General features: G+C 41.2%; 2 protein-coding genes and 1 long non-coding RNA gene across 3 annotated transcripts; 1 reads left to right on the forward strand and 2 right to left on the reverse strand.

The window, feature by feature from the left end:
• Nucleotides 1-322: 322 nt before the first annotated feature.
• On the reverse strand, nucleotides 323-15,886 carry LOC115578597 (major histocompatibility complex class I-related gene protein-like; the record flags this gene model as incomplete). Its single annotated transcript, XM_030411643.1, has 5 exons — nucleotides 15,509-15,886; nucleotides 10,902-11,168; nucleotides 1,205-1,483; nucleotides 505-807; nucleotides 323-417 (listed from the first exon to the last, which is right to left on the reverse strand). Coding segments are annotated over exons 1-5 (993 nt in total), but the record flags the coding sequence as incomplete, so codon positions are not given.
• A 2,206-nt stretch (nucleotides 15,887-18,092) lies between these two features.
• On the forward strand, nucleotides 18,093-18,646 carry LOC115578611 (uncharacterized). Its single transcript, XR_003983493.1, has 2 exons — nucleotides 18,093-18,216; nucleotides 18,292-18,646. It is a non-coding gene; the product is annotated as an uncharacterized LOC115578611 (long non-coding RNA).
• A 3,456-nt stretch (nucleotides 18,647-22,102) lies between these two features.
• Nucleotides 22,103-22,594, reverse strand: LOC115578606 (major histocompatibility complex class I-related gene protein-like; the record flags this gene model as incomplete). Its single annotated transcript, XM_030411652.1, has 2 exons — nucleotides 22,103-22,197; nucleotides 22,303-22,594. Coding segments are annotated over 2 exons (387 nt in total), but the record flags the coding sequence as incomplete, so codon positions are not given.
• Between the last annotated feature and the right edge of the window lie 2,358 nt (nucleotides 22,595-24,952).

Raw genomic sequence — 24,952 nt, forward strand, 5'->3', positions numbered from 1 at the left:
TAATGTGAAACATGTTTTAATCTAAAACATGAAGTGTGAGTCAGATCAGCTGAAATAGAACCAAAGTAAGTTTTACTTACAAGATGGAGGGCTGATGGCTGAAATCAAAACAAGACAAATAATTTCAGTCACAGTTGTAAATGCCAGATTATCTTTAGTCACTTTATTCCTCTCTTCTACTCACTCAGACTGAGTATCTGTTTATACTCAGTCTGTTTAGTGCTGACTGTATTTACTTTCTCTGATGCTTGTTTTAATTTAGCAACCTGAATTAAAGAAATCAAAGTAGTGAAATCTTTCCTTTTTCTTTCTCACCTTTCTTCTTTTTGTAAACGATGAATCCAGCAGCACCGATGAGAATGAGAGCAAGAACAACCACTGCAGCAGTGACGAGGACGGTCATGTTACTGGGCTTCACTGTTGAATACAATAATAGTTTATTATTACTGTTTTTGTTGTTGTTCCCATGCACTCCCCTTCAGCACCCTCTGATCTCACTCTCACCCCAGTTGGTTCTGATCCGATCTTTCTCCAGTTTGGTGATGATGTCCTCGTTCACACCATAGAGCTGAAACACACAGTCGTACCTCGTCCAGTCTTCAGGTGTGACTGATGAAAGGTTCAGGTCAACACTCATCTGGAAGGTTCCATCGTGGTTGGGGAGGATCTCTCCGTGGTCCACCTCCTCATGAAGCTCCTCTCCATCTTTCCTCCAGACGAGTGAGGCTCTGTGAGGGTAGAAACCTGTAGCGAGGCAGCTGACTGGAGAGGAGGGAGTCTTCTGGAGGAGAGACACTGAGGGAAGCTCTGGAGAGGAAAGATAGATATTAAAGAGGAGAGAGAGGAAAAGAAACAAGGTAAAAGAAAGATGTAGACAGTGAATCTAAGTGTTGAACAAAAGCATTGGATGTATTTTGGTCCTCAAGAAACACCAACAAACCTCTTAAAATATTAAGAATGGTGGATTGACAACGGATGTCAATCACAGTGTCAATGTTCAGATGAACTATTTCTACTTTCAAACACTGAAACTGTAAAATCAATTTTCTTAAATTGTCTGTTCAATGTTGATGAAGGTTCACAGTCATGGTTATTATTAGTAATCTATCCTAGGCAACAGGACTTGTTTCAGCTTCTTAAAGAAGTTTCATCGAAGAGGCTACTAACAGTTAGTAATAAACTACATCAGGTCAGGTGATCCTACCTGTTCTTAGCAGAAAGCTCCTCCCATATTCCAAATACATCTTCAGCCACTTTGGATAATTCTGAGTAACGTAAATCTCAAAGAAATTTCTTGAATATTTATCAACATCCCATATCATTGTGATGGGGACAGCCTCAGGTCTCAGAGCGATCCATGTGAATGTATTCGGATCCAATTTCATGAAGTCTTCTCCATCATAACCATACTTAGCGAAAACTTTGACCTCCTCAGTCTCATCATCCCACTCAACACCATGCACCTCTTGTAAAACATGGACACCTGAGACAGAGACAGAGACTGTAATTAACAGTGATTCACAGATGAAACATTCAGTGAAATGATGCTCTTAAAACATTGTCCATTGTGTGACAACAGGTATAACTGGCAGCTGATTAATGTTGACATGATCAGTGATGGGAATAACGGCGTTACTCTTTTTTCAGTAACGGGTAATCTAACTAATTACTATTTCCATCGTTACATGTATGTTGTTGAGAACTTGCTCCTGTTATCAACAGCTGACTCCTTCAGAGCACTTACTGGTAAAAACATCAGGGAGAACGGGAGCCGGTCCACCATGCAGAAAGACATTTTCTAAATACATGGATGCCGAGCTCAAAAGAGGGAATATTTAAAAGTAATGCAATAGTTACTTTTCCTGGTAACTAGTTACTTTTATAGTGGAGTAATTCCGTTACTAACTCACTTACTTTTTGGAAGAAGTAACTAGTAACTATAACTAATGACTTTTTTTAAAGTAACGTGCCCAACACTGGACATGATGAATGACAGGTAGTGGCTGGACCGCTGAAGACAAACAGAGATGGACAGAGTACTTGACCCCAGTACTTGAGTAAGAGTACAAATACTACTGGTCAAAATGTACTCCGTTACAAGTTGAAGTAGCTCAGTCGACATGTTACTCGAGTAAGAGTAAAAAAGTACTTGCTTTTAAAGGTACTTAAGTATCCAAAAGTACATGCTTTTAAATTTACTATAAGTAAAAGTAAGAGTAAGAGTAAATTTCTTATTTTTCACATCAATGATTAATATAATTTTTTCGAAATAAATTTAAGGACCTTTTAACTCTTGTTTCTGAGAATTAACTCTTTGAAACCACCTGCATTGATGTGCTTGCTTTTAGAACCACAATGTTATATAAAGCCTGCAGAAACACCTATAAAAACAAATCAAATGAATGGGATCACAGGAGGACAGCAGATGTTGCAGATGCAGATGTTTATTAACAATCATTAAAACTGTAACCAAATGAACCTGCACCATCCAACTAACTCTCTATCATTTAGCTAAGTTGGGAACTGGAACCCCCTCAAAGACAAATGTTGTCCCCAGACCACTGGTTGAGAATCACTGCTTTACAAAAAACTACATCTGATGCAGCCATTGTCGCGGTTTTGTGTTGACAAACGCAGTCGAGAGCGTGGCTACTTTGGTGGTATCCTTATGGGGAGGGATGACGTATTTCCGCTTTTACGTAGATCCCAGTGGAGAGCGTGCACTGTGATAGGTTTCCTTCTTTGACAAACACAACTTGTGTCCAATAGTATTTTAGAAAAAAAAGGAAAAATTAAAGCTGCAAGCAGTGTTGAACGGGCCCTCGCAGTCCACGTGCGTTGGAGCATGCTGCTGTCGATGCATGCTGCAGTCGGGGCATGCTCAAGCACCTTCAGCTGAAGAAGTCGTTGCTTTATAATTCGGTGGCCTGCTATTGCCGGTGTGAAATTACGTATGCTGAAGTCAGAAAAACTGTGTGAACTGCTAGATGATTCCCCGGACAAAGACTGAGTCGATGGTCCACCTCTGGAGCTGGCTGAAGAGAATGTGCACACGAGGCATGATGCAATGAAATAGTTTCAGGAAGAAGCTGAAAGCATCATCCTCCAGTAGCCTCACAAACCTTCCAGCTCACAGTGGTAGGCTCAAACTCCCTTAATGGTTTCAAAACACTGGATGATGTCACCTTTGTGCTAAAACAGTGTTTACTGCACAGATATGGTAGTCCCATTTTACTCTGTTTGCTCTTTGGAGTCTGTGTGCCACCACTCAGTCAAGCACACTGGTTCTCCAGCCAGGTCAGAAAAGAACTGATTAACTGATGGGATGTGAGATGTCACCTGCTGCACGATGAAAGCTGAAGAGGAGGAAATTGCAGCTCATGGGGGAGTTGCTGTTGTGCTTGTCCCTCTGAGGCTTCAACAGCCAAAAATGTAAGTCCTACATCTGAAATAAGACCATCAGCTGAAAGCCAACAAGAATTCCTACATTTCCATGTATATATTGTCTATGTGAAGAAAAAGATGCGGGATCCAAATCAAGTTAAAGAGAACTTGTTCTCCAGTTCTTCCATCTGCTCTCCACTATAGCGATGATGTCATGCACTGTAGCTCACGCAATACACACCCATTATAAAATCAGAAGACGGCCTAAAAATCCTTAACCTGTTCACACCCACCCATTTTCAGTAATTTCGCCTATTTAGCATACCCAAATGGAAAAACTGACAACACAAGAACTACAAGTCCGACATGGATGTATGATACGCCATTCGAAAGCTGACAACCTCTAGTTTCTGTGAATGTGTTTATTTAGCATGTTCCATACACACAACCAAAATGACATCAGTTCAAACATGGCTCTAAAACATTTTTTTTGTCTTCGAAAATAATAGGTCATATTTGAATAACAATAACTAGGATGTGCTTTATGTAAGGCATATGGCAATATAGCACATACCTTCCTCATCTTGTCAACTACACCTGGGTGAAGTTTTAGACTTCTAGGCCTACCCTTATGGGAGTTATGGAGGTTTTAGTTTGTGGTGTCACTGGCGTCCACGAACCTCTCCAAAACGTCTCCAAATGGCCAAATTGTGCCAAATGCTTTTACTCACTTCTGTGACACTGGAAACATTACTGAAGCATTTTGGTGACTATAAAACCTTTCTCCATGATTCAAAACATAATTTATTCACACATTCATTTGATGGGTGGTTGGAGGGGTTTCCACACGCTTCTAGGTGGCCATATTGAGATATTGTCATGTGACAAGACACTACAGAATAGTTACCATTATACAAAAATGACAGACTATACTGAACTGAATTTCAAACAAGGATTGTATTATCTATCAATACACTATTACTGTATGTATAACGAACGCTCGTCAACGTCAGTCCCAGGGGGAAGACATGGACGGACGGACAGACGGTCATCAACTTCGTCAGCCGGGGGACGGACGGACGCTCATCGCTGTCAGCCGGGAGCTCCTAGCCGTCAACCGGGGGACGGATGGACGCTCGTCACCGTCACGCACGGAGTATAGCGGCGCAGCGCCGCTGTTCCACCGTCTGGGGAGAACCCTGCAAAAGTAGTGGAAAATGTATAAAAAACAAAATAATCTACAAAAATGAAGTATTTACAACTGTACATGGGCATAACTGACGTAAGTGGACATTGTGGGCCATTCTACATCCCATGTTTTGTGTGCCACTCATTGTAACAGTCCCTTGTGGCAACAAAACACAAGGGAACACCACATGTAGAACAGCCAACGGGTGTTTTTTTTGTGGCAGAGCGTGCAAAGGCGTCTGCCGACACTGCCTGCATCCCGCTTAGCCACATTTTGCCCCTCTTTGAAATAATGCGGCTTGTGGGATGCTGCTGGGTTTGGGGGTGCAGTGTAACTTGAGGTGGATGGCTGGGACGTTGACGCAGGTCCTTGGTCTGCAAGCTCCTCAATAAGGGCCTGGCGGAACTCTTTCTGCGTCATGGACTGCCCCCTCTGACACTGCTGGTACAGGATGTGAGCGTTTACAACCGCAATGTCCAAAAAGTGATAGAACAATGTCTTGTACCATTTCATTGTCTTGTGTGTGGCGCTGTAGTACCCAATGAGTGCATCCAACAGGTCAACCCCCCCCATGTGCTGGTTATAGTCCTTGACTGGTGCTGGAATGGGGACATCGATCGCCGCCCACTGTCCAGCTGTCTTCACTCTCCTTCGGGTTGTATCACCAGTGAATGCCTTGTGAATGGTGGAACACATGACAACCTCTCTAGTGTCCATCCATTTCACAAAAAGGAGTTCACTGTCCCTGATCCACTTGATTGTCCCCCGAGGAGTGCCCCTGGTGAAGTCATTGATGGGGGTCTTGGGGAAACCAACCCGGTTTGTGCGGATGGTACCACAAGCCCCTGTCTTCTTCTTTAGCAGGTCCAGAAAAAGTTGGGAGCTTGTGTAAAAGTTATCAACATAAAGCTGATAACCTGTACCAAGGGAATCGAAGTCCATGAGGTACATGACAGAGTCATAGCTCAGTCCCTTTCCAGCGCTAGGTGACTTCCCCTCATAAACAAAAAAATTCCACGTGTAGCCAGTGCCAGAATCTGCCAAAACAAACAGTTTGTATCCCCACTTAGTGGGCTTGTTCCTGATGTACTGCTTTATGGAGATTCTGGCCTTTGATGCAACCATCCTTTCATCAATTGCGATGTGTTGCTCTGGCTGGAAGTTGGCTTTGCAGGCTTTGACAATCTGGCTGTAAAGGGGCTTGATCTTGCCCAGGCGGTCATAAGCTGGTGTCCCCCTCTTAGCTGTATTCTCCTCATCTGCTGTGATGTCACTCATGTGGAGAGCACGAGAAATCCTGAGGAATTTATTTCGGGACATCACAGAGGGGGGGAATGGAAGGCTATAGAGGCGGGACCCTTTCCAGTAATCCACCAGCGTAGGGCACTTGACCATCCCCATGTATATTACCATGGCAAGGTAAGAAAAAATGTCATCTACGCCAATGTTATGCCAGACCTCTTTTTTCCCTTCATGCCTCTTTGCTCCATAGGCATTAGTGTTTGCCATCAAAGTCCCAAGCACTGTGTCGGTGAAAAACAGTCTGAAAAACTGCAGTGGACTGGTTGCCACTCTGGTCTCCTGCTGTGGTCCAGGCTGTCTCACCGGCATGAAGGCAACTTGAGCAGGCTCAACGTCGTCATCCCCCACATCATGCCACTGTTGTTCCTCCGTGTGGGAGCTAGGTGCTCTGGAGGATCCTCCTCTTCTGCCCCTCCCCCGGGCACGTCTGGCAGCACGGGGACGTCCAGCAGTTGGTGTAGAAGCTGCAGCGTCCCCTGAGCCAGAGGGGGCAGTGAAAGATGCAGTGGGGGAGGTAGCACTGGTGGATGCAGAGGAGGATCGTTGCCGCTTCTGCCGACCACCTTCAGCAGGAGATGGGGTTTGGCGTCTGAGTGTCCTACTTTGAGGCTCCCAATCCACGTCACTGTCAGACTGTGACCTACAAAACACAATGCAATGCACAAATGTTACCAAATATAATGAAAAAATATATAAATGCATTTCAATGGGGTGTTATTTACATAGGAAACAAATAAACACGGATATGATATTATATATATTACACAAAAACATCAGGGAAATAACTGTACATAAACAGAATAATTGAATTGGGGGAATATTCCCAGTGTCTGGTCAGTGAAAAAGATGTAGTTCAGTTTGTTTACAAGCTTGATAAAAAAAAATCTAAATGAAAGGGAATTAGAGGCTCAAAATGAATTACATTCAGGGTTCTCCCCAGAAATTTTTAGTGTTGCGGCGCACCGTCTGTCCGGGGGGGGGGGGTGCGAACGCTCGTCAACGTCAGTCCGGGGGGGGGAGACACGGACAGACGGTCACCAACTCCGTCAGCCGGGGGACGGACGCTCATCACCGTCAGCCGGGGGACGGACGCTCGTCACCGTCACGCGCGGAGTATAGCGCCGCTGACCTAGCGGTATAGCGGCGTAGCGCCGCTGTTCCACCGTCTGGGGAGAACCCTGCTTAGGCGGGAGGCAAAAACGCTTGGGTGCCGCGCCTAAGCCGTATAATGGCAGGGAAAACCCTGACATTATAGAATAGGATTACAAGGATTACATAACTTTAGTTGAGTAGTTGAGTAGCTAGCTAGCTTGCTAGGCTTAGCGAGGCTAATTAGGCCCTGGGGCGCTAACCATTTAGCATCATTTATGACATGCTAATGTATACTGTACTGTTCACTGTAATCATAAAAAAAAAAACCCCACCCACTAACTTTCATTCAAATTTCACTCATGGCTAAATAAATAAATAAAAAATGATCAAAGATAACGTTACTCACCGATCTAAGATGTCGTCAAGTCCCTGAGCGAACATCTCCTCTCTCTCAGAGTCATACTCACTGTCTTGACTCTCATCAGATGATGCTATAGTCCATTCCTGGTCATCTTCTCGGATATATTTGGATTTCTTCCTGGCTTTCGCCATTGTAAACTATGAAAATGCCGACGAAGAAATGTAAATGTTTGCTGCGTCTCTTCACCATGCGTCTGCTGCGTAAAGTCCGCCCACAAGTCGCCAGACGCACGGAAACCCCTCGGCTCATAAATACCTGACCTGGGCACACCTGCCCTCATTAGAAAGGTAAGATAATTGGCTAGAAGCCTGAGTGATTGACATGTCGATAGCCAATACGCTATTCCTATACTAAGGCAGCGAAAAACAGTAAACAAAGTCTATTCGTCCTTCAAACAGGCAGCGCTCGATCTACTTCAGGGGCTCTGCTGGGGTGAAAACTGAACAGAAAAAGATGGGGACACTTTTATTTTGTAGCCAGCAAAGTGATGAAAACAAGCATACCCAAAATCACCATACAGGAACTAGAAAACATTTCGGTGCGGCCGGTAAAGTATGGACTTTATTTGCCGGACAAAGTTGGCAGACGGTAAACAAATGGACTTTACAGGACGATATTCACAAGCTGGAATAATTTTATGAAAAACCATTTTTATGCTTTTGATCAGTGGATTCTTACGGACAACTGGAATATAGATAATTGAGGAATGGACACATATTACGGCTTTATGGCCGCTTCAAAGGTAGGGAGTCGCCGTGTGTTTCTTGTGTCTCACGTTTACCATGCTGGTGAATATCAATGATTTATGGTTTGGTGCTCATGATTTCTGCAAAATCAACTGGATGAATGAATTGCGGAGATTCTCCCCTTTCTAACGACGTATAGTATGTCCATATTGATGAAAGTTGAAGCGGGATACGTCACTGCGCAGTGTAGACATACAGTCATTTATCTGAAATCGCCCGTCGGCGGGCGGGTGGGTGCGGAGAGGTTAACACTAAAACTGGGATGATTTGGAAACCGTAAAAGATTTTCAAAAACTGAATACATGCCCAATAGTTTGAGGTCTTCTGACTCTTTAAAAGTTGGAATGGAGTGTCTACCTCAAAATATGAGGGACAAGGAGAGGTTGAAGGTCGATGAGTTTTGAAGGGGACTTGAAGATTTCCCCATTTAATCCCATTGAATCTAATTAGACTGCGACCAGAGCGCCATCTATTGGCCGATTTGCACCAAATTTTACACAATGCCTCATAAGGCAATACTACACAAAGATGAACATTTATGTGGTAATCAGACAGTAGTTTGTAAAGATATGCAAGATTGTCTGTTTTCAACACAATATGCAGGAATTTGTCATTTTACATTTCGGGCAGTTTATGGACTATCAAAATTCTTTTGATAACTTTTTGTCAAGGGGGGTCTACAGATGCTTCATGCAAAGTTTGGTGCAAATTGGTGAAATTGTCTAGGAGGAGTTCGAAAAAGTACGTTTTTCATTTGTCGCGATTTTGCGAATGGAAAGTTAGCACTATAGTGGGTGTGGCCTACACCAAACAATTCAGCTGAATGCAGGGAACACATAAAGATGAGGTTTAATAATCTGCAACATATTAAGTGGGAGTTATGAGCCAAAAAGGCTTTTGCATTGAAAATAGCGCCACCTGCTGGTGATTTTTGGTGTGTGAGTCACAGGGGCCATTCTATAGCACCTCTATGAATTTTATTTCCATAAGTGTTATGGTGTGGGCACAGGGCCAAATATAAAATTAAACTGGCACCAGAGCGCCACCTAGTGGTGGATGGATAAACCGTTTATCAGCTGTCCTCAGGACGGCACTGACAATAAGTGTACAAAGTTTCGCATTAATCCAATGAACCGTTGTGGAGATAGCCTCAGGGGCTCATGGGGAAGTAGTATCCTGAGTTTCATGTCATTAGACGTGACCACTGTGGAAATATCCAACACTTCCTGTTTTGAACCAAATCTGCAGGAAGTTGTTATTTAATAACTTTGAAATTATTTGTCCTAATTAAACTCTTTTGATAACTTTTTGTCAGGAGGGTCTACAGATGCTACATGCAAAGTTTGGCGCAAATTGGTCAAATTGTCTAGGAGGAGTTCGAAAAAGTAGGTTTTTCATTTTTTGCAATTTTCAAATGGAAAATTACTGCAAAAATGGGCCTGGCCTACACCAAACAATTCAGCTCACTTCAGGGAACACATAGGTATGACGTTTCATGATGTGCAATATATTAAGTGGGAGTTATGAGCGAAAAGGCTTTTGCATTGAAAATAGCGCCACCTGCTGGTCATTTTTGGTGTGTGAGTCACAGGGGCCATTCTATCGCACCTCTATGAATTTCATTTCCATAAGTGTTATGGTGTGGGCACAGGGCCAATTATACAATTAAAGTGACACCAGAGCGCCACCAAGTGGCGGATGGATAAACCGTTTATCAGCTGTCCTCAGGATGGCACTGACAATAAGTAAAACCAACGTGGAGATATAAAATACTTGAATTTAAAGAGCGCCACATTGTGGTCATCGCATACAATTTTGCACAGGGCCTCAGGGGCTCATGGGTAAGTAGTAACCTGAGTTTCATGTCATTAGACCACACCACTGTGGAAATATCCAACACTTCCTGCTTTGAACCAAATCTGCAGGAAGTTGTTATTTAATAACTTTGAAATTATTTGTCCTAATTAGAATCCTTTAATAAATTTTTGTCAGGAGGGTCCACAGATGCTGTGTGCCAAGTTTCGTGCAAATCAGTGAAATTGCCTGGGAGGAGTTCGAAAAAGTAGGTTTTCAACATTTTGCGATGGAGCGAAAAAAAAAACCACAGGTGGAAATGGGCGTGGCCTATACCACGAGATTCAGCACAATTCACTGAACGCATGGATATGAGGTTTTTGAATGTGTGACAAAGTATATGGGAGTTATTAGCCAAAACGCACTTTCCTTAATAACAGCGCCACCTAGTGACGTAAATTCAGGACAACAATAGATTATAAAAAATTTTGCCAGGTGTGACTTATATTCCAAGTTTGGTGAGTTTTGGGGCATGTTCAGGCAGTGAATAATGCGATCATTTAATGAGAAGAAAAATTATGATCCTTTGAAAAACAATAGGGCCCTAAAAAAGAGCTACCTGAAAGTAACGAGTACTTTTCAGCCTTCCTAGAAATTAACTTGAGTAAAAGTAAAAATATTTGTCTTGGAAATGTATTCAAGTAAGAGTAAGAGTACCAAAGAAATCTAATACTCAAGTAAAGTACAAATCCTCTGGATATGTACTTAAGTACAGTACTCAAGTAAATTTACTCTGTTACTGTCCACCACTGAAGACAAACTGATATGATGGTTTACATGAATCTATTTCAGGTTCTGTGTAAAATGATGTTAGAGTTTGACCTGATTGGTATCTTGAGGCCCTGGGTCACTTTACAACTAAGATGCAGAACAGTAAAAAGTTAAATAGGCTATAACATGTTACATACTGTACCTCCACTTTGGTTGAAGAGACTCATCAAACCGTGAACAAAGGTTTGGGAGGTGTCTGGCAAAACCTGGAAACACCTTTGTTTGTACAACTGCAGCTGCTCAGGATTCTCTTCAAAGAATGATTTAACGATGTCCTGTTTCACATCCAGCGTGTTGTTGCTGTCACAGTACCCCATCAGAAGTTCATCAACTTCTATTGTCAGCACAAATTCTGGGATGTTTGGGATTCCAGTTGACGCAGTTATGAATTGCGTCGCCGAGTATAGCACTGCAGGACAAACAAAGGAGCGTATAAATAACACTAATCCTAAAAATGATGCTAAGAGAAAATATAAATATGATAAGTGTGTGTGTTTGCTGCAAAGGAGCAAAATGCAAAAAAAGTTTTAAATGTAATGTGCAGAACAAACAGCCTCCATTCAGTATGAAAACACACTCATTATCACCACTCAGAAATATGAAGTCAGAATGATTCAGTTAAAACAGTCTGATCTAGTTGAAGCAGGTGTGTAGCCAGTAATGGGCCAAGTTTAGTCAGAATGCACTTTATCATCACAGAAAATACAAAAATGAATCTAATTGGAACTGCAAGCAGTTATGAACGGGGACCAAGCCCCCCGCGCAACTCGGACCCCACGCACCGCAGAGGCCACGGAAGTTGGCCCCAAAGGTTGATGGGCTCGGGACAAAAGTGAAGGCACAGGCCAACGTCTGAGCCGTGGTATTCGCTGTAATAGGAAGTGCACTGGAAGTGCAAAAGGCTGAATGTGTGCCGATTTGGATTTGTTGTAATAAGGCATGCCCACATTGACCAGTCATGACCACCTTCAAGATATGGCCTCAGGATTGGCCCTACATCACACCGACCAAATTTCGTAAAAATCGGTGAAGCCGTTCAGGAGATAAAAACTTCCCATCTTTTTAGCGCCCCCTAGTGCCCAAAATTCGGCAAATTCAGCTGGTGTTAATAGCATTTAGTTTGACCGAGATATCAAACAGTTTCCATTTTTGTAGGTAGCTACAGAAATTTGTTTGTTAATAATTTGCGCATTTTTTGACAAAGCAAAATACTTTTGATAACTTTAGATCAGGTCGAGCTGAAGAGTGTACGTGCCAAGTTTCACACAGATCGGACAAAATCCCAAGGAGGAGTTTGAAAAAGTAGGTTTTCCAGTTTTTGCGAAAAAACTTTCTGCCGGAAGTGGGTGTGGCCGATTGCAAAGTGATTCAGCGCCATTCGGGGAATCACAGGATACAAGGTTTGTGAATGTGCGACATACGGTTTGGGAGTTATAGGCAAAAACGTGTTGGCCTAGGTTATAGCGCCCCCTGCAGATGGATAATTGTCGTTTTTTTGTGTCTGAGATATTCGCAGGAGTCTGGACTGACCCTCCAAATTGCACCGCCCTCCCTTGCACGGTTTAGCCTGCAGCACCACTTTTGGCCAGAGAAAAATAAAACTAAAAATCTTTACAATTACAATAGGGTTCCTAGCACCGCTGGTCCTAGGAAACGTGTATGCTTGCATACGCGTTCCCTCAGCCCCTCGGGCTTGGCCCCCTAATAAACACATGGCTTTACAGTCGATGTAACATTACTTTCATCGACGCCATCAACGTTTCATTTATCCAGAGAAATCAGAACCAACTTACAGTTCTTTTGGATATTGTACTGTTGTGGGCCAAACAGGACATCCCGCTATGAATTAACAGTTAAAATGTTAAAAATAAATAATGTTTGACTAAATAGATTTTTCTCAGATGTATGAAGAGGCTGTTTCTGTGAGGTTCCACTGTTTGGATTGTGTGACTACTTTTCAGTATTTAGGAAATGCAGCTGGCAATTCTAAAGGAATATTATCAATACAATCAGGAAATAGTTCAATATAACATTGATGGTGTCATTCATGATTTCATGAAAAAACAAGGACAAAAAGAAGAATCAATAAAGACCTCAATAACATTAACACTTTTTATTGTAATATGGTTTTTCCTCACTTGAGTCGAGAATCTAAGGACAGAGAAAGTTGTTCTCTCTACAGACTGATCAATACATTTCAACCAGATTTAATTGTCCCATATTCACCAATTTCACACAGCTGTCAGAGGTCCAACAACACTGTATTTGAAATGCATTGCCCCAAACCCATCTGTGGTCCTTAATTTCAGCTGCCTAAAAGTTGTTCTCCTGACAGCAGGCTGTTTCTGTGCCTGCACCTTTAAATACTAATGAGCTGCGTCTGTCAACACCTGCCTTGCATGCTACATGCCCTTCTCAGGGAGAGGATGCCGCCTTAGCGGTAGCATGCGCTAATGTTTACAGTGGATGTATCTCTATGAATCGCCGAGATGCTGTTGTTCAACCATACCAGTGTGACCCAGAATCACACCCAGAAGGAGAGGCTCCTTAAGAAAAACAGACTCTGCGGCTGCAGCGGGGCGTTTCAGAATGGTTAGTGTGTCTGAATATGATACTTTGTTTGTTTGTCTGTGTTGTTACAGTTACTGCCATGTAGCTAATGGCTAAAAGCTAGCAAAAACAGTGTTTGTGTCCAACATAGTCTCCAAACTCTTGGACACTGTTAACATCGTCTCTGTCTGTCAGTCTACACGTTTCCAGACTAGGGCTGCCCGATAAATCGAATTTTCATCGTCATCGCGATATGAACAGATGCAATAAACACATTGTAAAAGACTGCCTGACACACGATGAATAAGAACATTTTTTTTGTTTACATGCGCCATGCATGCATCTTGAGCATGCCAACATTTAGACATCAGACAAAGCCCCGGAAACCATGTCCAATCAGATGAAGCCCCAGCTAGCCGTTAACTACCCTGACAAAATTAATCGGTATCAGTTGTGTGGTGTCCAGGTTATGATGGCTAAGGGAGGAGAGAAAAGCCATGAAAATGAGGTCGACGAAGACCTTGTGGTGAAAAGAAACAGCACTTCTGCTATATGGACTTAATTTGGATTCAGGAGAGACGATGTGTTACAAACACAGGTACTGTGTAAAACATGATGAGCAGTTGTTGCAACTTCTAGAGGAAACACAACCAACCTCCATCACCAGCTGCAATACAACCATAAAGACCTACATGAACAATTCAAAACTAACCTTAGCCATCATTAACTGTATAGTTAATAATATAAAAACTTCAATATTTGTTTATGTATTGCAAGTTCTATCATCATCGCAATATTGAACAGTGTTACTGCACATGGCAGATTTTCCTCATATCGTGCAGGCCTATTCCAGACTTAACTCTGACAACCAAGCTCCATCATAATATTATTAACATTAAACTCGTTTCAAACGCCATTGCATAGTGGACCGAAGTCAGGCTAACTAGTTAGCCAATTTCCAGCTGACTTCACCATACTCGTAGGCTATTGATAATACTGTTAACCGCGGCGACACTTATCGGTGGCTCGGGTGCTGTTGCTGGGTTTGGCATGGTTGGAACTGATCATTTTACAAGGGTCAGTGTCGAGGCAAAGCCAGCTTTGTACTGCCCCTCGTTACTAAAGCAGTCCGATGTGAAGTGGTTAGCACACACATAATGTACTGTAGCTGGGACAGAATATAGGCACTTATGTTGATTTTTACAACCAACAACAGAGCAATTTGCGTGTCTTGCTCTGAACGACGACATTGCGAAACATTGCTGTCTCACCGCTGGACACACCAAACTTCACCTCGGGGATGGACGCCCCCTCTCAGATATCTCCTATCACCGCACAGAGGAGGCCGGCCTATGATAATGACTCCTTTTGTTTCGTAACGACAGGAGCAGAATCTGAACAGCCCGTAGGAGTGCCGTGTTACCAGTGGGTGGACTGCAGAGACCATGCAGGACTCGTTTGCTTTCCTCATTCTGCGAGTTGGCAGGCTCAGGGAGGACCAGCTTATATATGTAGAGACCAGAGAAAACATGTTTTTCATAATATGGGACAGTAATACAGTGTTGTTCTCTCTTAATTCAAACATTGCTCTGCTGGCTGTTTTCATTCTTTGATTCATTTTACTGCTCATTTGTATAAACAGATGAGCTGATCAATACTGAAGCTACAGTGACTGTAATGAATACAAAGGGATGTGTTACATGTGTGTCTTCTGTCTGATGTTTGCTCTGTCATGCAGCATGTTAACACCTTCTCTGCTGTTTGGTTTTGTCTTCATCACTTTGTGCACTAAAGTGGTTAATGAACAGTGTTGTGTGCTGTAGAGACGATGTGCTGCTCTTTCTGTGGGTGCAAATATGTTTTAGTCTGAATCAGGATGTAACAGACAGGTTTTAGTTGTATCAGCCTTTATAGACTGAGCTCTTCTGATTGTTTCATGTTGTACAGGCAATGTTTTGTTCTTATTGTGATGCAGAGGGTTGCAAAGATTTTCAGTTTGTCGCAGTTTGTCCTTTTTGCTACTTCTATGTTTTTAAAGTCCTTTTTTGTCCTGGGAAAAGAGGGCCAACATCATTCTGCACTGACCCACCCAAAGTACAGTTTCTGCTGCTCCACTGAAAGTAAAATTGTAAAGTCGGAGTAAAGAGTCGAGTGGACTGTGAAGTTTAAAGAGTTTTAAGGTTTAAAATGTGATCTTACCTGGTGATGAAACGTGACAGAAGAGAAGCAACAACAATAACGTTCTCATCTTGATTTGATGAAGACGACTGAGTGAAGGACCAAGCTGGATCAGCTGTTTACTGTTGTTTGTCCTGGCAGAGCGAAGTGAAAGTGTTTCTGTCCTGAGAACAAAATAGTCCAAATCGCCTCCAAGTGATCCAGTCCTCACCAACACCCCTCACATACAGTAACGTATTAACTATGAATAAATATTAACTGGGAAAATCCCATATCTTCAAAAACACCACAGAGCCCAAGGTCAGCTTCTCCAGTGAACTCACAGTTTTTTCAAATGTTCACTGTTGTTTATCCTGGCAGAGGAGGAGAGAGAGTTTCTCTTCCAAGTTTTGAGGACCATGTGACTGATGAAGTCCGACACTTTATAACGACAAAAATAGTTCAGACCGCCTCCAAGTGATCCAGTCCTCACCAACAGCACTCACATACAGAGAAGTGTTAACAGTGAACAATACAGTTAGTTCAGCAAAGTCATTATTTTAAAACAGACCACAGAGCTGGGAACAGCTTTTCCAGTGAACTCCCTCACTTTGTGTTTCAAATAACTATGGTGATCAAAAAAACAACAACAACAACAACAGGACCTAACAGATTCAGATTTAGTAACTGGGTTTCTAATTAGTTTTGTCTTATCTCTGAGTTCAAGTGAGTGACATTTGATGTCTGTCTGACTGCAGGTTGGTGGATGATTCCCACAATTTTTCTGTCACCTGTGAAGAGCTCTGATTCAGTACATCCTGCCCAGTCCTGGGCATCCAGGAATTTGGCCCTGCAAGGGGAAATCAGCTTTATTATGACTGTAATCATATCACTATCTTGTAAAATTAGTATATGGAATATCACTTTATTGTGAGATGAAAGGAAGAAAGAATTGGCTCCCTTTTTTATGATTTAGTGGTCGAAGTCCTCCCTCTGCTGGTGATCTGAGAGACTCAAGAAAATCAACTTAACATGACTCCAGAAACAGCTGAAAAGCAGCATAATGCAACAAACAACTGAGCTAATCTAATTTAAGTATTTCAAGTATATTCTTTTAGGTAATTAGGGAACAATATGATATTTTATTAATAAATACAGAGCAGCTGCAAGTTAGTGTTTTTTCCTCTACTTTTTACTTACAAGATCCCAAAAGCACACAAATATATATTTTTTCTTAATCTATTTGAATTTGGGAAGCAGCTCCAAATTAATTAATCTATTTAACTTTGGTTTGCATAAATAAACTTTGCTTTACTAAGCAGAGATTAGGGCTGCCCCCGACCAAGGATTTTGTTGGTCGACCAGTGGTCGTCATTTAGAGCGATTTGTCAACTAATCGACGCATACATATATATATATATATATGTATATATACATATATATATGTATATATATATATATATATATATATATATATATATATATATATATATATATATATATGGACAAGACACAGCTCCAAATATTTTTATTTTTTTTCCCTGCGACCAATTGACCAATGAAATTTTGGTCGGCAAATGAGTTTTTGGTCAACCAGTGCTTGGTCGACTATTTGGGGGCAGCCCTAGCAGAGATGAATTGTAATGGTGCAACAGAGCTCTGCCTAATTCTAAATTCTATTCTATGGATATTTCTCAAATGTGATTAAATTAGTGCTTGTTAGTGAAACTCAGTTTAAAAAGGTGTTTTCTGTTTGGATAACACGCCTCCTTCCTTCCCTCACTGTGTCTTTTGCTCCCTCCAGTGGGGATGAGAGGTTTAGACAGGGGTAAATGGTCTTCAACAGGTTTTTCTGTTTTTTCTTAATGTAGTTTCAGACATAGAGGTGTATATAGACATAGAGATAGATGTTAAACATTATTTGATGGAGATTCAACTTCAAGAAGGACAACTTAACACATTTAATGTACGTTTGTGTCTGAACTTTGTCTTTATTACGCCATCCTTCAGTCGTAGCATGAGATCAGCTGAATCATTGAGTGAAATCAGAATGGAAATTTGTATAAGAAATAATGGTTTGTCTTATCTTCTTTTTTATTACCTGACATTTTGTTACCTGTATACATTCAAAACCTGCCTCACTCCACAGTGAACAGTCCCATGTTTCACTTTATACTGACAGTTTCATAACATCAAACAGCCGAACAGTGAAACAATGAAGCATCAGTGCTGGTTTGGACTGGCCCGGCTTTGTCTTTGACAGGTACAGGATCAAAACACAATGTATATCTGTTTCAGTGGCTGAGGAGGACTTTAACACTGAACCAGTGTCAAACTGTAAAAACAGGCTTTTTCACTGTGAAGTCCAGACAAACTTTACATTGAATATATCGTATGGTTACATTGTAACCTTGGTTCTCTGAGTGAAGAGACTATCTCTTCACTCCGTTACATATTCCATATGTACTGGGATATGACCCCCGCTTCTTGTCAGGGCACTTGGATATTTCTTTAAGACACACCGGCTTGAATGACTGATTCAGGAGAACAAGGATAAACTCAGACTGGAGTTGATGGCTCAATCCAACATGGGTTTACAGCTCAAGAGCAGGTTCAGCTGCTATGACGGACTGCTTCACCTCTATGACTCAGACAACCAGGAGACTGCAGAACTCAAAGCTGAATGTGTCCACCTGAAAGACATCGTCAAGGACGACGATGAGATGATTGAGGAGGAATTACAGGCCATGGTGAGCGAGAGCAGAACCCTGACTGCAAACCTGAAAAAACTTGAGAGGTTTAATGAGTCGATGATTTAGATGAAGGAGAGTCTGGTGATGAGACTTAGAGCTCTGATAGCAGAGGAGGAGCAGAGAGTCGCTGAAGACGAGAACACAACGATACATGTCCTTCAATCAGAGACACAGCCGGTGAGAAGAACCAGTAGTTTGAGATCATTGTGGAAAAGATTCACCAAGCTCTTCAAAACCTGACGAGTGGAGGACAGTGCCTCTGATGATGCTGTCGCAGCTGATAACTATGACTCAGTGGTTATAACTGTCACCTGAGTGGAGCGACCATGTTCTCTGGGTTTCTGTACGGGTTTTCTCTGCCTGCTCCAGTTCACCCACCAGCATTCTCTGTAAAAGAATACATAGATAAATAAGTAACAAGAAACAATGTCCATGCTTGATCTTCCAATTTCTGGCCCCGTCACCGACCATTCCCTTCCTCCATGTCGACTCCACCTTCAACTACTCCTGAAGAAAATGGCTCCACTTCTGCTCTTTACGGAACAGCATCTTGTTTCTTTTAGGATGACCAACTCTTTCCCTCATCCAATCAGATTTTACAAAAAGTCAACAAAGAGGAAAAAAATAGTTAAGATCTCAGAGAATGTGTCCCCATTTACATTTGTATCACCACCTATAACTTATTCTAGATCAGACACTTGAAAGGGAATCAGGCTTCTCAATACAAGTGTCACAGCCCTGTTTGTAATACTGTATATAATACCACTAAACAGCCGTTAGATGGCAGCAAAGACATGTATGAAATAGAGGCTGAGAGTTTCACAGCTGCCCGACCCAAAGTTCTGGTATCTGATGACCTGGGAATGAGACTCAACAATCATCTATGTTTCTCCAGAATCACGTGCTGCATGTTTGAAGTGGGCAGAGCTCTAATGGGGGAAAACATGTGATTATATGTATTGTTTCTTTTTACTGTCATTATTTGTGCTTACTTCATTATGTTGTGCTTACTTTTCTACTTTGTCTTTTTACTCTGCAATAACTGAATTTCTCCTCTGCTGATCAATAAAGGATTATCTTTTTTGATCTCTTATAAAACCACATCTACACAATCCTGATGAAGATTAAGATGAGTTTTTAAGAATTAATTCCTCATAATCATATCATATGACTTTTTTTCATGTTGACTTCCTCTTTTTTCCCCATGTCTTGTGATTGTTACAGAGAAACATGTGACATCTCTCAGGACTTTAACACAAAGCTACTTCACTTTGCTGTGAGAAAGTAACTTTTGCAAAGATTTTCTGTAAGTTCTGGAATTAATTTGGAAACAATATGGCTCTCTATCTTATGATGTCCGTGTTGTTCACCTGGAGGTGTGAATAGTTCATGTCACAGAATTTATAGTTTTGTCGTCTCATTTGAAGTCATCCAGATTGGGTAAAAAAACATGTGACATCACATATTTCCATGCACCTATCAGGGACAGGCTACAGGTTTTGGGTTGCTTGGTTGCTGTCAATCATATAACTTGCTGCTACCAATTAACAATATCAATAAGCATTATTAATAAGCATTGATTAAGGTGAAGCAGACAGATTTCTAAGTATTACCATGTAGATGTTAATGAAGGATGAGCAGCAAACAGTCAGAAATCACACAGAAACAGGTGATATTGATTATTTAGAGTATTATATAGTAACATTTAATCATTTTCTCTCAGGGTTCCTCTGTGTTTAAGTCATTTCTATTATTGTTGTATGTTTCTTGTACATTTCATCTGTGTAAACCATCAGCTCAGATCACTACTGTGAATAAACATGTTTCAACATGTATCTCACTCTGAGTCTCTCAGTCTCAGTTTGTTTCTCTTTCTTTCTAAACGTATCTTATGACCTCCTCACAGGTGAAGCGTTACAGGACATCAGTCAGTCAGCTGTTTAGTTGTCAGAAGGCTCCTTTAACAGAGATACTGGCTCTCTGTTTAATCTCTAACTTCAGTGTTCATGCTAAGCTAAGCTAACCTTGTCTGGGAGCTAACTCTGCTCAGAGTTCACATTGATATCAATCTCCTCATTCAAATCCTCTGTGAGAATACTGAATGTTCAGGTAATATATTGAAGTGTCGTCACAAATGAGCATGTGGACCAAACTTGTTAAAATGTGAGGATTTTATTGAAAAGACAAACATCAGCACAAAAAGATGCAATGACATATTTTGGAGGCTAACCCTGAAGTTAGCATTGCCCTGTTTCTAATAATGTTGGCTGTTAACAGACAATATCACGGTCACATGACTTAAACGTCACCACTACCAAGTGCCTAACTACATTATTACTGTATATGTTTTCTATAAACGGATGTACAAGTTGTAAAGTTAGAGTTAGCCTGTTACAAACCCAGCTAGTGCGGAAAAGGGAAGCAACATGAACCAGAATGTTTTTGGTAAAACTGCAAGTTATTTATTTGCAGGGTTTACAAAAAGAACGGGAAAAGGGCTGTTGGATGCTGCTTAACTCAAAGAAATAAATATAACTTATAGAGGTCTCTCCAAAATGAGAGATAGCCTCCTGCTACTTCAAAAATCAATCAATTTCATCAATAATCAAAAATACAAAAATAAGCAGCACCCTCTAACCTAGTGTGTCTAACAAGGTTCACCTGCAGGTGTCTGGTTGGTGTCAGTTGCCCCCACTAAAATCCTTGCCCAATTTCCTCTCCATAGTTCACAGGTTTAAGATAACACAAGAAAGACAAAGAGCTCAACACACACAAAGCCAGTTGGTCAAAAGGGCCCAAATCACACTGAGGGCAGCTATTTAAGCAGAGGGATGGTCTGGAAGGCGGTAGGTGGTTGGAGGAGATTGCCAGATGCCGCACCAATCAGATCACCGGCGGAACCAGGAAGTAGGCAGGTCTCATGCCAGCCAATCCTCGGCAAGGGATGGCACATCCTGCTTAGCATGACACAGCTGCACAACACACATACACATAGATAACGGAGGAAGCCGTAACATAGACTTTTTAAATTAGATCTTAGAATATCGCAGAAAATCACCTCTGTGACAAACACAAGTTTATGATTCTTACATGTTTCAATATAATCTTCACAGATGAACACACACAACTTCCGACTTCAACGTCACCACTGCTTAATGTCTTACTACAAAATTACTATGCAGGTTTTCTATAAACTGATCAATGTACAAGTTGTAAAGTTAGAATTAGAATAGAATAAAATAAAACAATCAGAGTCATATAACATAGAACAGTCCCACCTTTTCAATCAGTCCTCTTTATATAACATTACTTACAATGCAAGAAGCCATCTTTTACTTTTTTACTGTCTTTTAGTTCATCAAAGCTAAATAAAGTGTCACCAGGAGAGTCACTGAGTGTGTTTGTCATTCAGGTCTCTGGATTCAGCTGCTCAGAGAGCTCTGTGCTGTTGTCAGGAGCTGCAGGTCACAAACAAACATCCTGTATTGAACTTTTATAAACAATAAATACAGGAAACAGTGTTGAAAAGGTTCATCTGCACAATAATGTGAAACATATTTTAATCTAAAACATGAAGTGTGAGTCAGATCAGCTGAAATAGAACCAAAGTAAGTTTTACTTACAAGATGGAGGGCTGATGGCTGAAATCAGAACAAGACAAATAATTTCAGTCACAGTTGTAAATGCCAGATTATCTTTAGTCACTTTATTCCTCTCTTCTACTCACTCAGACTGAGTATCTGTTTATACTCAGTCTGTTTAGTGCTGACTGTATTTACTTTCTCTGATGCTTGTTTTAATTTAGCAACCTGAATAAAATAAATCAACTCAAAGACTGAAATCAAAGTAGTGAAATCTTTCCTTTTTCTCTCTCACCTTTCTTCTTTTTGTAAACGATGAATCCAGCAGCACCGATGAGAATGAGAGCAAGAACAACCACTGCAGCAGTGACGAGGACGCTCATGTTACTGGGCTTCACTGTTGAATACAATAAATTAAGACCGGTGCAGATGAAACAGGTTAGAACAGATCAAAACAATAAAATAGTTTATTAATTATCATTGAAGATGATCTCACTCTTACCTTCGTTGGTTCTGATCCGATCTTTCTCCAGTTTGGTGATGATTTCCTCCTTCACACCAGAGAGCTGAAACACACAGTCGTACCTCGTCCAGTCTTCAGGTGTGACTGATGAAAGGTTCAGGTCAACACTCATCTGGAAGGTTCCATCGTGGTTGGGGAGGATCTCTCCGTGGTCCACCTCCTCATGAAGCTCCTCTCCATCTTTCCTCCAGACGAGTGAGGCTCTGTGAGGGTAGAAACCTGTAGCGAGGCAGCTGACTGGAGAGGAGGGAGTCTTCTGGAGGAGAGACACTGAGGGAAGATCTGGAGAGGAAAGAGAGAGATATTAAAGAGGAGAGAGAGGAAAAGAAACAAGGTGAAAGAAAGATGAAGAAATTACATTTGGAATCAATAACAGAAGGTGTGAAAATGCTTTCAAGCAAATGTTGAACAAATGTATTGGATGCATTTTGTTCCTCAATAAACATCTGCAAACCTTTTAAAATATTAAAAATGATGCATCACATACATCCTTTTTTACTTGCTAGCAGACTTCGTCTGCACTATTTTGTTACAATACTATGTTTGTTGGCACATCACTGCTGCAAACTGTTGATCAGGGAAATAGTGTGAAACCAGCAGCATGATGTGAATCATGTCATGTGCTTGTGACAGTTTGTAATAGTGTCGGCCGACTAAATATAGATTTTTTAAAAAGCAGGAAGACAGTGTTGATGGTGGCCAAGTAATGTGCTCCATGTATCCAGACCACAGTGTAATAATGACAGGGTACATAACAACACATCTGCTACACAGCCTCCACATGATCTGTATACAGACAGAGGAGGGAACTACACCACCACTAAAGACACTCACTACAGTCAGAGAAGAACAATGTCTGTCTGTTCTTATGATTCACAGTCAGGTCGTCAATCACAGTGTCAATGTTCAGTGGAACTATTTCTATTGTGAAACACTGAAACTGTTAAATCACTTTCCTTAAACTAACTGTGACATCACAGTCTGAGCTTTGATGCTGAGTGATGTCACCCAAAGATGTCTGTGATTGGTCAGGACTAAAACAAATGTAAGCACTACAAAAAAGCTGATGTCAGACAGGTTGGATTAATAATACAATGACAGTTCAGTCTGAGCAGCCTATATGAAGATCACTGTGTCTAATAAACTACATCAGGTCAGGCGATCCTACCTGTTCTCAGCAGAACGCTCCTCCTATACTCAACATACTCCTTCAGCCAGTTTGGAAAAATCAAAAGAGAATTCTTAAAATGTTCTCTGATATTTTTATCAGCGTCCCATCTCTCAGGTCTTAGAGCGATCCATGTCACTGTATTTGGATCCAATTCCAAGAGGTCTTCTCCATCATAACCAATCTGAGCGAAACCTTTGGCCTCTCCAGTCTCATCATCCCACTCACAGCCACACACCATCTGTACAACATGGACACCTGAGACAGAGACAGAGACTGTAATTAACATTGATTCACAGATGAAACATTCAGTGGAAAGATGATATTAAAGCAAAACTCTCGCCAAAATGCAACCTAGGCTTCTTTTGTGAATGGATATGAGTCAAACCTTTGTGTAAAAGCATAACTACGTCAAAAGAGGCACTTTTAAGATTGACCGTATTCTTTATTCAGGTCAAACTCATTTTCAATGGAAGCTCATGGGGCACTTTTACGATTGCATCAAAATCTCTATTTTTGAAACACTAAGAAGGCTCGACACAACATGAAACTTTGCTCGTAGTATCACCAGGGTCTCTACAGAGCGAGAGCTTAATTTTAAAAACATTGTACATTGTGTGATGACTGCTGTTTTTTTAGTCGTGTGTTCATGAATCAGATTATTATCATTAGTTTGTGTTTAACAGCTTCAGCAACAAGTCTAACTAGCAGCTGATTAATGTTGACATGATGAATGACAGGTAGTGGCTGGACCACTGAAGACAAACTGATATGATGGTTTACTTTACATGAATCTCTATTTCAGGTTATGTGTAAAATGATGTTAGAGTTTGAACTGATTGGTATCTTGAGGCCCTGGGTCACTTTACAACTAAGATGCAGAACAGTAAAAAGTTAAACAGGCTGTAACATGTTACACACTGTACCTTCAGTTTGGTTGTAGAGACACATCAGACTGTTAACGTGGGGTTTGAAGATCTTTGGCAAAACATTGAAACACTGTTGTCTGTATAACTCCAACTGCTCAGAATACTGTGTGAAGAATGATTTAAAAGTGTGCTTTACATCCAGTCTTTTGCTGTCACAGTACACCACTGGAAGTTCATCAACTTCTGCTGTCAGCACAACCTCTGTGATGTTTGGGATTCCAGTTGATGAAGTTATGAAAAACTTCATGGAGTGTAGCACTGCAGGACAAACAAAGGAGCTTATAAATAACACTAATCATGAATATGATGCTCAATGAAAATATAAATATGATGTGAAGTGTGTGTGTTTGCTGCAAAAGATCAAAATGCAAAAGTTTTAAATGTAATGTGCAGAACAAACAGCCTCCATTCAGTCTGAACACACACTCATCATCACCACTCACAAATATGATGAAGTCAGTATGATTCAGTTAAAACAGTCTGATCAAGTTGAAACAAAAGTTGAATTAACCTTGGTGTAAAAGAGTCGAGT

This window comes from Sparus aurata, chromosome 3 (genome assembly GCF_900880675.1).
Source record: "Sparus aurata chromosome 3, fSpaAur1.1, whole genome shotgun sequence".
Classification (NCBI taxonomy): Eukaryota; Metazoa; Chordata; class Actinopteri; order Spariformes; family Sparidae; genus Sparus; species Sparus aurata.